At 35.5% G+C, this 17,796-nt stretch overlaps 1 protein-coding gene across 1 annotated transcript in view; it reads right to left on the bottom strand.

Moving 5' to 3' along the window:
- Nucleotides 1-4,732: 4,732 nt before the first annotated feature.
- The window catches only part of LOC113724407 (uncharacterized), a 35,937-nt gene continuing 22,873 nt past the window's right edge, over nt 4,733-17,796 (bottom strand). Inside the window, exons 11-14 of the mRNA XM_072077038.1 lie at nt 7,911-8,008; nt 7,140-7,393; nt 5,065-5,449; nt 4,733-4,787 (exon numbers count right to left, since the gene is read on the bottom strand). Coding sequence (XP_071933139.1) covers nt 4,733-4,787; nt 5,065-5,449; nt 7,140-7,393; nt 7,911-8,008 — 792 coding nt within the window. The remainder of the gene's footprint in view (nt 4,788-5,064; nt 5,450-7,139; nt 7,394-7,910; nt 8,009-17,796) is intronic.

The raw sequence follows: 17,796 nt of genomic DNA, 5'->3' as shown, positions 1-17,796 counted from the left end.
ACAATCTCTTCTAAAAGAAATCCTTGCAAAACAGATCTAAATTTTGTATTGCAATGCCCTCTCTCAAATGTGACTCGGAATAAACTTGCAAACTTAAAATGAGCTACCAATACTTCCTCGAGTATGGTGTTTTGATTAAATGAATCAAAGATTTTAGAGCAATCGTATCTAAACAAGGAGAAACCATTTCATTCACTAAAGGATAGAGGAACATTTGAATGTATTGAAAACCCAATGGCCAACTCCAATACAATGTTAAAGACTTGAGCACTAAAATCGGTCAAACTGTTAATAGACCAAGAGAATCTTGATCTTTTTTGAGTAATTAGGTAACTAAAGGAAACTAATTTAGCATAATGTGTCCAACAAAGTGAACATCATCTACAGTTTACTACATTACACATGCTATTGAAACTTAAACTATAAATCTTTAACATTTGTATAGTACATAATCCCTCCACACCCCCCTCCCCCCGGCAATAAAATAAAGGAATAAAAAGGGAAAAGAATGTGGCAATTCTTGAAAGGGATGTGCTAACACTATTTGTAAAGTGCAACAGTACACCAACAAGGTTTTAGATATAAGAAACACACTTTTGAGTTCAAGTTTTGACGGCCAAGTTTTTTCTTTAATGGCATACTGACATATTCAAGTTTTTGTGTGGCACTAAATAGACTCAGTTCAATCTCTGTGAAATTCCTAAGAGCATTGTGTAGAAGCTATTCTGAATAAACATGCATAAAATTACTTAAAAATTTTCGAGAAGCCAATTATAATGAAAAAAAGAAGCACCAGGAAAATATAAGCAAGGATAACCAAGTGTGAGTGAATTTATAGGTGTCACCTTTTTTTATAGGTGCATTGTAATATGAGCAATAGGCGTCACCTTTTGTGTAGATTGTTGTGCTCAAATTATACCTATATCTTCTAATGGTTCTACATTTATTCTTGTAATAAAACCTAATAAATTTAGAGGTTCTTGGAGATTTTAGTTTTCAAGATTATAAGATTTAATTAGAATCATAAAAATTTTCTATCTTAATTAACTTATATGACTTGATGTCCAGCTTTAAGAAGTTACAACAATGCTAAAATATAGAGGATGTCAAACTAACCATGCTGAATTTCAAACTTATATGCCTTGCCACACAACACGTGCATATACTTGATCAGCAAGGTTGTTGAATGCTTCTTAAGCTCATTGGAAAAGAAATACCGTTAAAGAAGTAATCACTCACAATAACCTTAAATCTGTCTTCAATTGTTAATGATTTTCTGTTAAATTCATATTTGATTGAGCTAATTTCTTGTAGCCCATGCATCATTTGTATTACCGTTTTCTAGTAATCTTCCCTTAGAATCACCTATTCTGCAAGATTTTCTGTTAAATTCATATTTGATTGAGCTAATTTCTTGTAGCCCATGCATCATTTGTATTGCCGTTTTCTAGTAATCTTCCCTTAGAATCACCTATTCTGCAAGATTTGGTCGCTCAATTTCTCTTCACTAGGCTAGGTTTTTTAAAGGAGTGTAAGGATCGATATGGCAAAAAATTTGAATAGCAACAGTATGGTTAACTAACAAAATGCAAAGGACCAGAAGCAAATGGTTTTAGAAGGTACATTGGCTTATGAACAATGGAGCTGTGATTCTAGCCAAAAGCTTATTCCCAAACAATCGTTCAGGGAACTCTATGATTCAGAAATCAGTAGAGTCCTCATTTTTTGCTTACTATAGGCGCTTTTTTAAATTCTTTTTCTTGGTAGATTTAAAATCCCGGTAATTTTGTACTATTTTGCTTTCTTTCTCAGAATATCTAACTCTGTTAGGTCACTTGTTCAAGTTAGAATCCTATGTATTTTGTATCATAAGTCTTGATCCACAGTGTGTACTGTATCTTCCCAAATTTTTTGCACAAAATTTTACCTATCCATACAAATCTCAAATACAACTAATAAGAAAATAAACAAATAAAATAAAAATACCCACCACCACCACCCACTGCCTGCTCCCCCTCCTCTTTCCTCGTCCCTCTTCCTCCCTTCCCCTTCTTCCTCCTCCCTCCTCTGCTCCTCCCCTCCCCTCCCGGTCACGGCTCTTGGCCTCGACCTTTTGGTCATAGGCAGTAGCCACAACCAAAGGGTGGGGGAGGGAGGGGAGGGGAGGAGGAAGAAGGGGAGGAGAGGAGGGAGGATGACAAAGGAGGAAGAGAAAGAGAGAGAGTAAGGAGAAAGGAGGGAAAGAGGGAAGAGGGAGGAGGAGGGAGGGGGTGGTGGTGGTGGTGGTGGGTGATTCTTTTTATTTTCAAAAAATACCCCAATAATATATAAAATTTTATAAACACCCCAATAAACAACTATAGTAACAATTTTTTCATATACACTGCTACAGTAAATTTTATGAAAAATAGACCTAAAAACACTTGATCCATATAGAGCCCTAGACATTCTGAGATTTTTCAATATGCATATCATAATTGTGTTTTCAATTCAGATGTTGATAAGTGAATATTTAATGTACATTTTGTACAAGTTTGGCATGAATTTTTGTTATGATTTGAGAGGATTAAAGCTATATTTGAACTCTTTTTTGTGCTAATTGCTTAAGTGTTGTTTGAATAATCAAACTTGCTAAATGAGTGGATTAATGCTTTAATTTGTGATATTTCAAAGGATATTGACATGTGAACTTCATGTACAAGATAAAGAAAAAGCAAGGATCATTTGGATGATAAAGTACAAAAGAAACTAGGAGCAAAAATGAAGAAAAAGGGATGGAATTGAAAATCTGGAAATTGATCACACGGATCCGAGCTCAGATCCGTGCAACAAGGAAAGATCCGAACCATCATCTGTACTTCTGGAGCAATGGATCTGAGGTCAATCGATCCGAGCTCGGATCCACATGAAAAAGGCCTCGGATCAGCCTTGATCCGAGCTCGGATCCAAAGCTCGGATCTAACTTTCTTCTCTGCAAGTGGCACAACCGATTTTTCTACTTTTCACACTATTTTCCAGCTGTATTTAGCAAGGGAATTCGGTTGCGCATGTTTCAGAAGATAAAGGGCGGAAAATATGGCTTATTGTCAAGTCAAAAACATATATTGTTGACTATCTTAACAAATTTTAGATTTGGGAATCCAGAGGTGGAAATTTGACTAATGGAAAAGAGCTTTTGAGCAGTTTTTATGGAGAATAACAAGGGGAGGTCAGAGACCAGACGTAGCTAGTTTTCTTCTTGTAACATTTTCTCTCTAGCTAGAAGTTCTTGATGGAGCACTTGGAGACTTCATCTTGTAATCATCTAGTGCAAGTCATAGCTGAAATTGGAGGGCTGCACCATTAACTTGGCTAAGCTTTTTTTATCCTTCTTGTACTTGTAACTTTTGATGTTTTCCATTAATGAAGTTATTAGTTTGATTGTTATATCATTCATGAGTAGCTAAATTTCTATATCTAGGGAGTAGATGAAACTTATGGCCAAGTGATATGAATTAAATATGATTTACACTTGTTGTATGTTGTATTAACTTATCTACTTGTGTATGCTTGATTACTTGTTGTTGTTTGATCACCAATAGCAGGTTTATAGTTGTATTACTCATTGAGAAATGGTAAAAACAATGGAATAACATGAGCAGAGCTTGAGTTGTAAGTTCATGAGAATAGACATACATTCAAGTGGATGAAATCTGCATTTCATGCATGAACAAGAACAGAGTTAGTTATTTACCAAGAGATTAGGAAAAACTAAGCTGTTCTAAGATCATTATTATCATGAGAATAAGATTTTGGTATTTTTGGAAATGAATCCCTAGTTAAACAAGAGTCGTAACAAGTGTTAAATTCATTTATTTGGATCTTTTGTGCCATAAGTGGAATCTACATCCCTAGATTCAAGTCTTTAGTGAATTTTTCTCCATTTGTATCTTGCAATTATTAAATCAGATTGTAGGTAGTAGTTAATATAAATTCTCTGCTTAAATTCGTTATAAGTCTAAATAATAGAGAAAATAAGGGCCTAGTACTTGTAGATATTGCTCCTCATGGGATCGACCCAATTAATGCCCTAAACTACTAGTTTGGCCTATATACTTGCAATGAACAGGTATAAATTTGAATTAAACTTGCACTCACAGAAAAAACCCGTCAGATGTAACACAAAATTTATTGGAGAACTTCCACCCAACTTTAGATTTTCTGTTATGTATGGGAATCACAGCTCCAATGTAACCAAAGGTTTTTCATTCTTATTTTTTACCCAAATCTTACTTTCTCACTGTACTTCAACATTTTTCAAGTCATTTCTCAATTTGTGGATGTAACTAACCCTTACGTACCTTTACAGGATGTCATTCCTACCCAAGTCAAATAGGGTAAATATTGAGCATGACATCCTGCTGGCATTGATATCACTAATGTAACGTTGTAGTAGTTTCCAACAAATTTTGTGTGTAATATTTTCCTTCTAAAGTTCACATGCTTTTATAAGAAGCTTGGAACTTTACTGTGCAGCTTAGAACCCTGTGGAACCACCAAACTGTCAATAGGCCTAATGATTATCAAAGCAATCTTATCAGCGTGGTAGGTGATTTTTTTACAAAAACAAATAACTAAAGAAAATAGGAAAAATCACAATAAAACCACCTCTTCATTGCAATAATCTAAAACTAAAATTGTTCAATGAGAAAACATAAGTCTAAAACTGACCTTACATGCTCTCTGTGATTGATCACAGAGAGCGGAGGTTTTCACTGTCTAATACTTTCCTGATAGCCCTGTAGCATCTAAATAACAAAAAAGGAATACAAAATTTCCATTTTAGAAACTTGGCCAACTTGGGATAAAGTGCGTCAAGAACAGAAATGATAAATGTTTGAGGCAATTCATAGCTAAGTTCAGGCCACATCTCCACATTCCGTGTTTTGCTAGGAAGGATTTGATTTACATTTAAAATAATGACACGTAATGAATCAATCTCAACTATTGAAATATTGAGTAGTAATAAAATCCATGTAAGAGAGAGAGAGAGAGAGAGAGAGAGAGAGAGATGAAAGCAAGTACCTCCATGGTAAATGGTCAAGAAACATGGATGGTGATACTATAATATCCTTGAAGGATTCTCGTTTTGCAATGTATGCTTTGTAACTACAATCTTCCTCCCAAATACTGAAGCGTTTCAATAAAGGATGATGGACATGTTCTTTTACTGGAACTATATGGATAACAAGTCCCGGTACAAACATTTCAGGGACATTATGAGATGACCGAGTTTCTGATGAAGGAATGGCTGCTGCTAATTTAAACTGATCATCATAGTGACATACGTTAGGAGGACTGAATAAATCATCGTAATTAGGTTTGGAATCAGTTAAGCTAATCTCGGGCTTGAAGCTGTCTTCTTTGGCAATTTCTTCCCAACAAGATTCCAGGTCTTCTTCCCCCCTCCCTGCAATCACATTGAGAACTTTAAGATGAAGATCTTTCATATCTAGACTATAGAAGGATAGCTTCTAAATGATGTTTTTTGTAAAAGCCAATTGCACTTTTGATCCCTAATGTCTAGATCTTATACTAAGGTCCCATAATTTTTTTTGAGAATCCCATATTCTCATTTGTTTTGGAGCAACCAAGGCCAGTCAACAAAACTGACAAATTATTAAGAGAGGAAAAGCATGCAAACTTCGCATAGACATCAACTCACAGTTCTGAAGGGACGTAAGTAGTGTACATAATGCTTTGTTCTAGCCAACTCAACTCCCATACGATGTGCAGTGCCTTTTTTAAAAAAAAAAATTGTTTTAGCAGGGGAGAGGGAAACGGGATTTGAACCCAGTACATCTAAATCCTGGGGCTTCAACCTTAGCTATTAGACAAGGCCCCCTCGGAATATGATGTGCAGTTGAAATGATGTAAGAGAGAATTTCTTGTGAATAGCATGAGAAGTTGAATGTTTCCCTTCAATACTAGAGCCGATTCCACATCTAGCTTATGTTACATTTTCCTTTCAGCAATTAATTTAAAGCTATTTATAGCTTCCCCTTCAAAAAGACTCCATTATTACTAGACCATTAAGTCCAGGTGCAACAATCCCCACTCCCACACTTTCAATATTTTTACTTGGCCTTCTTGCTTCCAATATGTCATGCCCCTCCCAGCTTTTCTTCCACCTATTACCTCTCCTTCTCTCTGGTTTCACCTTTACCCTCCTCTTCCTTACCTCTCTTTTCTTTCCTAACCTAACAGCATCTGCCCATCTCTTATTGCTTTTCTGTAGGTGCTACATGGATGTGGCTGCAAGGAAGATTGGCAAAAGAGAGAAGAAAGAAGGCAACAGTCAATGCAGTAGAAAATTAGAGCTTAAAGTGAACAGGAAATGATGGCTTTTGTTGATTACTATTTAAGTTTATGAGACGTTTGAGTTGAAGGTAAATCTTAGGGTTGGAATAAAGGAGAACGGGAAGTGACTCGAAGATGGAGCTTGTGAAAGAGATGTAGGATGATTTTTTATTGGGCTTAGCATGTGATGATGACAGTTGGTGTTCCCCTAGGGTAGCTGGAGAAATATAGAGCATGGTCGATGGTTCATGTTGGCTATATTATTCTTATAAGTTTTCTGGTCTACTCATTAATGGCTGCCTAACTATTGGAAGAGGCAGGATTTGTGCTGCCAACAATGGGTGGAATGAGAAGAAACAATGACTGGTGCTGGTGCTGCTAGGCTGTATGTTTTGAGGAGTCCTCCACTGAGGGAATAATTGCCTTTTCGTTTATCCATGTGTAAATGATATACTTAAACCAAGGCTAATATTGGGACATCAAGAGGATTGCATCAAAGAGATAAAAACTGAACATTGGGCAGGGAAACTAACACACTTGAACTTTAAGCTGTGAAGTGATAAATGGGATATTCAAGGAGGGGTGAAATTGAAGCTAACGCTCAAATTCAATTCCCATCAGTTGCATTTGATTCACCTAAACTGATAGTTAAGTGAAAAAAAAATGTTTTTAACCAGTCTTCTAGGACAAATATTGGTTTATGATCCAAAACTTGAGGAAGCAAGAGTGCAATTCGTCCTTTAGTATAATTATAAAGTCATAGAGCAACCAAAATTAACCACTACTTCAGTCTGCATTACCATATTGATGGGTTTGTCTCAATGTTTGTGTTGTCCTTGCTTCAACCTTTGACAGCGAACTGAAATCAGAAACCTCTTTAAGCATTTTGTTGTCCTTTACGCTGAAACCATTGAGAGAAAAATAACGGTGTGCCAGTGAAACAATTGCTGATCTGGCTATGCTATCTTGTGATAGTGCATCAATTGCAGCTGCACGAAGCCTCATGATTGATGCAACCGAAAGGCGTGCTGAGAATTCATTGTTAAGGATGACACTGGACATTTGAGCACTTGCGATGTTAACTTCAATCAAAAATTGAATATATACATCTTTCAAAAATAAAAAATATAAGAAATGATCAACCACCATGTGCAAGTCTGAGCAAAATTCGTGCTGCTTAATAACTTTTAATATATATATATATATATATATATATATATATATATATATATATATATTGAGTAATGCATTGCCAACATGACAGAATATGCTCCTATGTATGTATACTTTATTTTTTTAATTAACTTCTGGTATATGACTGTCTAAAATCCAATTCACTGGGTCAACAAGATAGTATCACTTATTCCAAACTTGAAAATATTAAGATTTAAAATTTGAGAGATATTATGAAGCATAACTTGCTTAGCCATGCGCCTGACGTATCTTGATCCTTCTCCTAAGACCGTAACTGTCCATGCTCTCACTAACAAATTCAATACAAAAAAATGTTCACTAAATAAAGCACGACAAGATGCAATTAGAATTGCAAAACATTATAGAAATCTTGTTACCTTGTGACAAAGTTGGAACATGCATCAGCTGCATTTAAATCTAGACATGGAAGAGGTCCATAAGCATAAACGTGTAACTTTGGGTATCGGCGATATAACTGCATGGTAGATGATAAGGAGAATTATGAGTACGTGAATACAATTTAATTTGGCTGGCCAACACAGCCATCACTTTTGAATGATGCCAATGATACTGTAAATTCTGAAAAGTCCTATCTACATTCTTGAATGCAAGAATAGAATACGAAAGTGTGTTCCTCTATTTGAAATGTTGTATTAGATAACATTACCAACAAGGATATATGATGACAATTGTTAGAGAACCAAGGCAAAATGTTTGTCAGATCAAGGGTAATACTCCATTTACAAATCTTCAAGCAAACGAATGAAGAACATGTATGAGAAACTTCTAAGCTTTTCCATGACTTGCTCCAAATTAACTGTCAACAACTTAGCCAAGTAGTAAAAATTGAAAGTACTTTAATTCATTGGTAGATACTTGGCCTCAGCATATATAAACACAATAAAAGAACTATTAGCAAATTCAACATCACTATATTTTGACCTTCTTTGTTTCAAACAGTTTTCATCCAGGAGTTCTGGTAGCCATAGATGAGCATAAGAGGCATACCTAAGAAACAAGATCAAGTAATGTAGAGAAAGTACAGAAATATGATTTCATGAGCTTACGCTTCCCCGGAGTGGGACAAACTTTTTCTTTTAAATCATGTTGTAGTTATTGGTATCTAAGTTTGAGGTTACACAATGTAAGTGCTAAGACGCCTTTGAACTACTTTAGGTACAATGAATTGTGATATTATAGTTCTAAGGGTAAATATTACGCTGGTCCCTTTAGGTTTGTTGAAAAGATATGGATCTGTCCCACAGTCTTCATAATATCAAAGACCACCCCAGCAGTTTGTCAGAATTTGAAGACTAAGATTACTAGGTGGCAGTGGCGGAGCCAGAAAAAATTTTCAGTGGAGGCAAACATAACTTTAAAATTTTTTACTTACTCTTTTTCTAATTTTTTTAAAAAAAATATTCACCAATAAGTACAAATGATGCATATATTCCATGAAAAACATAAAAAGACAAACTCAAAATTATTAATATAATAATAATTTTATTTCAAAAAACAAACTAAATCATTTACAATTGCTCATGACGAGTTTTCGTATTTTGATAACAGTTTACTACCTTTTCATTTTGAACTTCACGAAACATATTTTTCTCAATAAAAGTAACTAAATAATCATTCATCAAAGTGTCTTCTGATAAGTGACTAATTTACGTAATAATTGTATGATATTTTATATTATTTTTAGTCACTTTGGTTATATTATTGGAAGAATATGAATCATTTTGGTTATAATTGGTGAAAAATGCTTTTAAGTGATTAAATGAGGTTTTTATCACTTTTTACTTGGATTTTGTGTATTTTGACAGTTTTGACACATTTTCGTATTTCGGCTATAACTTGAGCTACAGTGATCGGATTAAGATGATTCTTGAACCAATTTGAAGATAAGAGATAGATCTACAACTTTGGTGAAGACATCTAAATCCAGTTTGAAGGTTTTCCAGGTCAAAATGCCCAATTACAATAGCAAATTTCTACTGGTCGAAACTGGAACAGGGCAATGAGCAGGTAAGGGTATTTCGGTCATTTCTCAGCCTACACAGATCCAAATGAGGTGATTCTTGATGCATTGGAAAGCTAACTCAAAGGTCTACAAATTTTATGTTTTGGTCAAGAGCTAAATCAGCTTTTATCATCAAGAAAAGTTCAGTTGAAGTTGAGTCAAAATCGGAGCAGAGCTGGAAATTGAACCAGAAGTGACCAAATGGTCACTGTAGCAATCCGGCCGGAATTTGGCCGGATTTCTGGCCGGATTGTGGTCAGAGAGGTCTGCTTTTTACGCGGAAAACTCAATTTCACCTCCACCAACTCACATGGGATGCTAGACATGTGAGAAACATCTCCAGCTGTAAAAGGAAGGTGGAGGCCTCATTTCTTGACCATCTTTCATCATAAAATAGCCAAGATTGCAATAGAAAGAGAAGGGAGTAGATAGCAGAGATTGGAGTAGATAGCAGGGATTGGAGTTCAGAGCAAGAAAGAAGAGAGACATACGGGAGAAGCTTGGAGTCTGCAGAAATGTAGCTCTTTCATCTTCCTAGTGTTAGTTTAGCTTAGTATAGAGTAGAATAGTTCATCCATTCTTGTTTATTAGCTAGGCAAAGATGAAAATGGAGGATGAAGAAGGCAAGGAAGAAAGCTCATGTGACAAGGGTTGTATTCCTTCCAAACTCTTTATCTTTTGTACTTGATTCTAAGTTTGGTTAATATACAAGTTCTGGATTTTGTGTTCAATATGTGTTTCTAAAGTTTCTGCCTTGGGTTTGATTGAACTTTCTATAATTGTTAGTGCTTATTATTTGATTATTTGACTGCTATGATTTGAGCAAGTTATTTAGCACTTTGGCTACTTAAATCATGATTAATCTGGTACCATTGATTGTGATTATCTAAGGTGTTGTTTCTGTAATGAAAATTGAGATTTAACACTAGTTCAAGAGGTGCTAAACATAGGGAGTACACTCACGAAAGTAGAGGTGCACTTATGTGGTTTTTAGTGATTCATTTCATGTAATTTCATTGAAGAAATGAACTTGTAGCTAATTTCATAACCATGAAAATAGGTATGGATTAGTTATGAGTATAGTTGATTCACTACGAAAGTAGGTTTCACATGTTTAAGGAAATTACACTATAACTAGCCTAGATGTAGTATTCAATGATCCAAATATAGCACTTGCATGAGTAGTTAGGGATACCACAACCTAAGGAGCTTTCATTTGCTATTTTCTTGAATAATTTTAGTAGGTTTTAATTTGTTATAATTCATTGATAGTCTAAATAATAGAGAAGCTTTAGTAATACCGGTAATTGTTCACTCTTCCCTGTGGGATCGACCCGATATATACCCTAAACTACTAGTTGATCTGTATACTTGCAGTGAACGGGTGTAATTCGTTTTTTTAACTTGCATGTATGTAAAATACCCGTCAAGTTTTTGGCGCCGTTGCCGGGGAAGATTTGGCAATATCGGTGTGAAGAGCAATTTTATTAGTTTAGACATAATATTAGTTATAATGTGAATGTTATTTTCTGTTATTTTAGTATTTTATATGTGTATGTGTTTTATCACCTATTCTTCTTACTAATCTTGCTTTTAAGTTGTTTAAAAGCAATTTTAGGTAATGAGGAGGGTAGGTCAATTTGGAGGACAATGCTTGAGAAGTGGAAGATTGGTAATGGATGGTTACCAAGTGCAAAGCTCCTTCAACAGAGGTAACCAAGAAATTACTGAAGGTATGTCTTTTGAAAATGGTTTGAAGTGCTTAAAGGCAAAATTTGATGTAATCATGTTACAAGTTCAAATGGACACAATTATGCATGAAATTGAGCAAGGGAGGAATGTTAATACTTTTAATTCTTATCATATGATTTGTGACTTGTGTGGAGGTTATCATGCTACTAATACATGTATGCAAGCACAAAATGTGGATTATTATGATGAATTAGAGCATTACAATCCTTGTTTTGATCAATATAGTGCTAATTGGAGCAATTCTCCTGCTTATAGTTGGGATGATCAATGTACTTATAGTGATTATTCATGTTTTTATGATTACCAACCTGGAAGTGTCCAATATGAATCAAAACCATCTTGGGAGTTGGCAATAGAGAAGTTAGCTAATGCACCTCTGCCTTGGGAGTTAGAAAGTGAACCATTAGCTAATGATTCTAATGCATCTTGGGAGCTAGCTGTAGAAAATTTTTCTAATCAATTTGATTTAGCATTAGAAAAGCTGGCAAATGTAACTTCCGACCGTTTTGATAGGATTGAGAAAAGAATAGATGAATTAGCTTCTCACTTTGGTCGAATACATGAGCAATTGAGTGCATTGTGTGAAGTTATTTCCTCTAATAATGTGCAAAATGATCCTAGCATGAATGGTGGGAATGTTGTATGTGAAAATGAGTTGCATTTTGATGAAAATGATGAATTTCAATTGTGTTTTAATGAGCAAATATCCATTTCACATGATAATATCTTTGGAACTAACTTTGAGCCTCAAGAGGTGAGTTTTAATGACTCATTTTTCATCCCTCTTGAGGAGTGCATTGAAAGTATAGGTTCTAAGGGTATTGCTGTCCAAGATACTCTCATGGCATCCCCATTGGTAAGTTCTCAAGTGGTGCATTTTCAAGGTAATATTTATGAAACACTTGAAATAGGTAAGCTACTTTCATTTCTCACATCATTAGATCATGTGGCTTTTGCTATAAAGTCACCTTTTAATGATCCACCACGGCCTAAAATGGTGGATCATTCGTTAACTAAGCCTCCTTGAAAAATGAGGTGATATAGTCAAGCTAATGACTATAAACAAGCGCTAGTTGGGAGGCAACCCAATGATTTTTTTTTTTAGTAAGTTTAAGTGTTTAATTAGTGTTTTTGTGTGTTTTAAAGGTGGCAATGGCAATGGTTTATGCAATTTGTTTCAAGTGCAGAAGAACTTATAAGGAAGCAAAAGGGAGTTTTCTTGTTCATTTGATCCAATTCATGCATTTGAAGTGCTTAATTCTAAAGTTATATTGATGCATGATTTCATGTTTCAAGGAGCAATTGGTTGAGAAAGCACAATTTTTATGTTTAAGGTGAACTTTTCTTGAAGAAAATGGAAAAGGATGAAAATAGGGTGAGTAAAAAACTTTTGAAAATGGAAAGCGGAAGGAGAAACTGCAGAAATAAAAAAATTTCTGCAGCAAATCCGGCCTCAAATCCGGCCAGTTTCTGGCCGGATATGCAGAAATTCAAAAAAAAAAAAAAAAAAAAGAGGCACTGTAGCAATCCGGCCAAATTTAGGCTGGATTAAAGGCCGGATTGAGAGGCAAAATTGAAAAAAAAATTTTCGTGGCTACTGGCCAGTATCCGGCCGATAATCCGGCCGAATATCCGGCCGGAAACTGGCCGGATTCTGGCCAGTTTTGCGCAATATAAGGGAATCCGCGCACGGATTCCCCAAGTTTTTTCTTCCTCCTTTCTTCAACATTTCACACACACTCACACCTAAAACACACACTACTCCTAAAATCCAACTTTTCACCATCCAATCTCCAAACTAAATACACCAAAACATTCCCCTTTCCCTTGAGAGTTGATTCCATAGTGTAAAATTCTTCAAAAACAAGTTGTAATTTGGATTTGAGCTTGAGAAGAAACAAGGGTTTCAAACTTTGAACTCTTCATTTGGGCCAAATTGGAGTGAAATTTTTGGGGGTTTCTTCACCATTTGCATCATTAATCATCTACCAACAAGTTTGAGGTAACAAATCTTCACCAAATGTTGTCATTTGAATTTTGCCAATTTTCACTTTTTCCTATTTTTGGGCAATTTCGAATTTTTTTCATTTTGTGAAGTTTGATGCTTTTTATGATGTTATTGAGTTTATTGATGATTATTGGTGATGTTTAACTCATGGGTTTGAGATTATTTGGTGAATTTAGCAATTTTAAGCTAATCTTGAGGATTACTTTGATTTGATCATTATTAGCTAAATTTTTGGGGCAATTGGATTGAAGAAAATTGTATGAGAGTAATGGATTGCTCTAGGATATTTACATGCTAAATTTAGGCTTAATTAGCTTATCCTTTGATTTTTGGCATGTTTATTCTAGAAAATTTGATTAAAGTTGAATTAATGACCTTTTTAAGTCTAAACTCATGGTTAAGGTGCTTTTTAGCATTTCATTATGCTTATTTAGGTCATTAAGTTGGGAGTAAGTTGTGTGATTGTTTAGTTGCTTTCTCTACTTATTTGGACATTTTATGCTTAAGTGTTTTATTTGGAAAAAAATGAAAGAAGCATTTGTTGTTGATAATCAATTGTAAAGTCTTGCTTGTGAAGTTAATTGCTAATTATTATGTGAGTAAGTTGATAAGATTGGCTAATTAAAGATAAAGAGGTAAAAGTGAATGAGTTTTCATTATCTTTACTTAGCAATGTACCAATTCAATGAAGTTAACATATAATAATTTTAATTAGATACAATGGCTCGCACTAAGAAAAGTGCAGTGAAATCACCTCCTAATAGGACAGGAGAAGCTTCGACGTCTAGACCACCGCGCTTGAAAAGAAAAGCGAGTAGACGCCTTGCGCTTCAAGACGAGCCATTATCCGAGGAGGAGAATCAACAACAAGAACAACAAGAGGAACAAGAGGTCCAAGGGGAACAAGAGGAGGAAGTCCCATATGATAAGTCGCGCTTTACCTCCGCCGAAAATGAAGCTTGGTACAATGCTAGGAGGGGAGCTAAGGTATTGGTGGAGAAAGATGTCACTCCAGATGTTGAGGAGGTCTACCATCTCAAGGCTTCCTTTGCCAAATTGGGATGGGAAAACTTCTTTAACATCCCCAACTTTTATTATGAGGAGCTTGTCCGGGAATTTTATGCGAATGTGGAGGACAAGAAGGTTTTTCACTACGACACGGAAGTGATTACCAGTACAGTGCGAGGGAGAAAAGTTCGAGTTCATAGAGCTGATTTGGAGCGCTATCTTCATGTTTCAGATGTGGGGCATAAGGTAGATTTGAAGAAAGCTTTTAAACCCAATGATTTGGACTCTTGGAACATGCTAGAGGCACTTGTACGCTTGGGGGTTGAGTATAAAGCTACTAGGACGACTGGGCGATATTCCGTATTGACTTCGTCATTTCCGGAGTCGCAACGTCTTCTTATTTATCTATTTTCCTCCAACATTATTCCGAGGGTGAGTGGAACCAATGAGGCGCGCACAAGCGACATCTATTTCTTGGATAAAATGGAGCATGGCTTAGGAAATATCCAAGGCATTCCATTGGGAAGCATTATCACCAACCACATGTGGGCTGTGGTTCGTAGTAACGACATCAAACATGCCTTCCCATATCCTCGGTTCTTGACCTTTGAGTTTCAAAGGGTTGGAGTGGATTTTTCTAATGCTATCCCTACAGGTCTCAAGAAGAAGGATGTCTTTACACTGGATTTTTGCAGGTTTATTTTGAAGAGTAAAGACATAGGTGGTCCTTCGACTCAAGGAGGTGCTCAAGGAGACATTCGGCACGAGGAGGAAGCTGAAATTGAACGAATTGTAGAAGCTCAAGGGGTTGAGACAACCACCCCACAGATCTCAACTGAGCCGTCTTCCTCACGCCGTCCATCTTCACCTCAGGACACTCGCTCATTCTTGAAGAAGATAATGGATAAGCTGCTTTGCGTCGAGGCTGAGGTGAAAAAGAGCCGCCAAGAGAACAAACGAAACTCCGACCGTCTTCGTCGCATCGAGACCAAGTTGGGCATTGAAGCTCCTCCGACTCCACCATCTTCACCTGACCAAGCGACTACTTGAGGGAGTGCTCGTCACCTAGTGACATTGCCACTAGTTTTTCTTTTATTTTCTGTAGTATTTGTGATGTTTAATTTTTAGTGGTTTTCAGTATTTCTTTTGTGTGAACTAATCCAAGTGATCTTCATCTATGTTTTCAGACTTCTTATGGTTGGAAATTCGTCACTTGGGCATGGATTCTGATTACGCAAGTTCAATTGAGCAGTATTTTCGTTTACTCTTTATTTATTTTCCTTTTCTCACATTGAGGACAATGTGAAGTTTAAGTGTGGGGGAGGAAAGTATTGAACTTGCATTTACTTGCTATGTGATGATATTTTGTGGATTTAAATGCTTAGAAATGTTGGAATTATGTTTGAAATGTTTGCCATGTGGATAATTTGCTTGAAATTGGGTTTGTTGGCAGGGAGTTTTCTTCCATTTATAAGGAGAAACTCTATAAAAAATTTTCTAAAATCTTTTCCAATATTTCACTATGGCCAAAAAGTTCTTCAAATTTTTGCATTTTCATTCAAAAAGGGCTAATTTGTTCCAACTTTAAATGTTTAAATTCTTCCAATTGTTGAAACTTTATGTGTATTTTGAAAAGTTTAGTCCTCATTTAACTTGGAAATGGTTATTATGCAATTAGGATTTTTACATTTTAGAAAGTATATTCGGTAAAGTGAGGAAAATTACACCTATAATTTTACATGTTTAATGAAATTTCTTCTCTTTACTTAATTTTATAAATAAGTGATTGATATAGTTGATAAAAGGTTATACTCCTCCTTTGATTAGTCTTATATATTTTCTAAGAGGGAATATCTATTTATTGTCCTTTATTTCTAAAAAAAATAATAATAATAAAAAAAAAGAAAAAAAAAGAGAAGAAAAGAAAGTAAAAAATTATTCTACTCCAATGATTTTTGTACCGAGTAACCGGGGGTTGGCATCTACAAATGTCGACATTCGCGTAAAAAGGTACTTGAATTAAGAGTATGTATTAGCAACTTGAATAAGTGAAATGTTGAGTAACTGGGGATCTTCACCTAAAAGTGTCGATTTTCGCGTAAAAAGGCATTCTCACTAATTAAGTAAAATTAGTATGAATAAATCCCTCTTAGATGTAAAATTTTGAGAAAAAGATGATTATAGGAGGAGAAAGGCTATAAATCGACTATATGATTTGCTTATTTGTAAAATTAAGTTAGGGTAAGAGATTAAGTTTAACTTGTTGAATTTAGGGTATAATTATCTTCCTTTACTTGATATTATGAGTATTTAGTGTAAATTGAATAATTGTATAATGATTATTTTCCAAGTCTTGAGGAATTAAATTGGACAAAGTGCATATATTGTTTCACCTCTTGAATCATTGCATTTGACTATGTGTGAATTGCTTGAGGACAAGCAATGATTTAAGTGTGGGGGAGTTTGATAAGTGACTAATTTACGTAATAATTGTATGATATTTTATATTATTTTTAGTCACTTTGGTTATATTATTGGAAGAATATGAATCATTTTGGCTATAATTGGTGAAAAATGCTTTTAAGTGATTAAATGAGGTTTTTATCACTTTTTACTTGGATTTTGTGTATTTTGACAGTTTTGACACATTTTCGTATTTTGGCTATAACTTGAGCTACAGTGATCGGATTAAGATGATTCTTGAACCAATTTGAAGATAAGAGATAGATCTACAACTTTGGTGAAGACATCTAAATCCATTTTGAAGGTTTTCCAGGTCAAAATGCCGAATTACAATAGCAAATTTCTACTGGTCGAAACTGGAACAGGGCAATGAGCAGGTAAGGGTATTTCGGTCATTTCTCAGCCTACACAGATCCAAATGAGGTGATTCTTGATGCATTGGAAAGCTAACTCAAAGGGCTACAAGTTTTATGTTTTGGTCAAGAGCTAAATCAGCTTTTATCATCAAGAAAAGTTCAGTTGAAGTTGAGTCAAAATCGGAGCAGAGCTGGAAATTGAACCAGAAGTGACCAAATGGTCACTGTAGCAATCCGGCTGGAATTTGGCCGGATTTGTGGCCGGATTTGTGGCCGGATTGTGGTCAGAGAGGTCTGCTTTTTACGCGGAAAACTCAATTTCACCTCCACCAACTCACATGGGATGCTAGACATGTGAGAAACATCTCCAGCTGTAAAAGGAAGGTGGAGGCCTCATTTCTTGACCATCTTTCATCATAAAATAGCCAAGATTGCAATAGAAAGAGAAGGGAGTAGATAGCAGAGATTGGAGTAGATAGCAGGGATTGGAGTTCAGAGCAAGAAAGAAGAGAGACATACGGGAGAAGCTTGGAGTCTGCAGAAATGTAGCTCTTTCATCTTTCTAGTGTTAGTTTAGCTTAGTATAGAGTAGAATAGTTCATCCATTCTTGTTTATTAGCTAGGCAAAGATGAAAATGGAGGATGAAGAAGGC

The sequence above is a fragment of the Coffea arabica genome, chromosome 2c, assembly GCF_036785885.1.
Source record: "Coffea arabica cultivar ET-39 chromosome 2c, Coffea Arabica ET-39 HiFi, whole genome shotgun sequence".
Lineage (NCBI taxonomy): Eukaryota > Viridiplantae > Streptophyta > Magnoliopsida > Gentianales > Rubiaceae > Coffea > Coffea arabica.
This window is presented reverse-complemented; position numbering and strand designations above follow the sequence as displayed.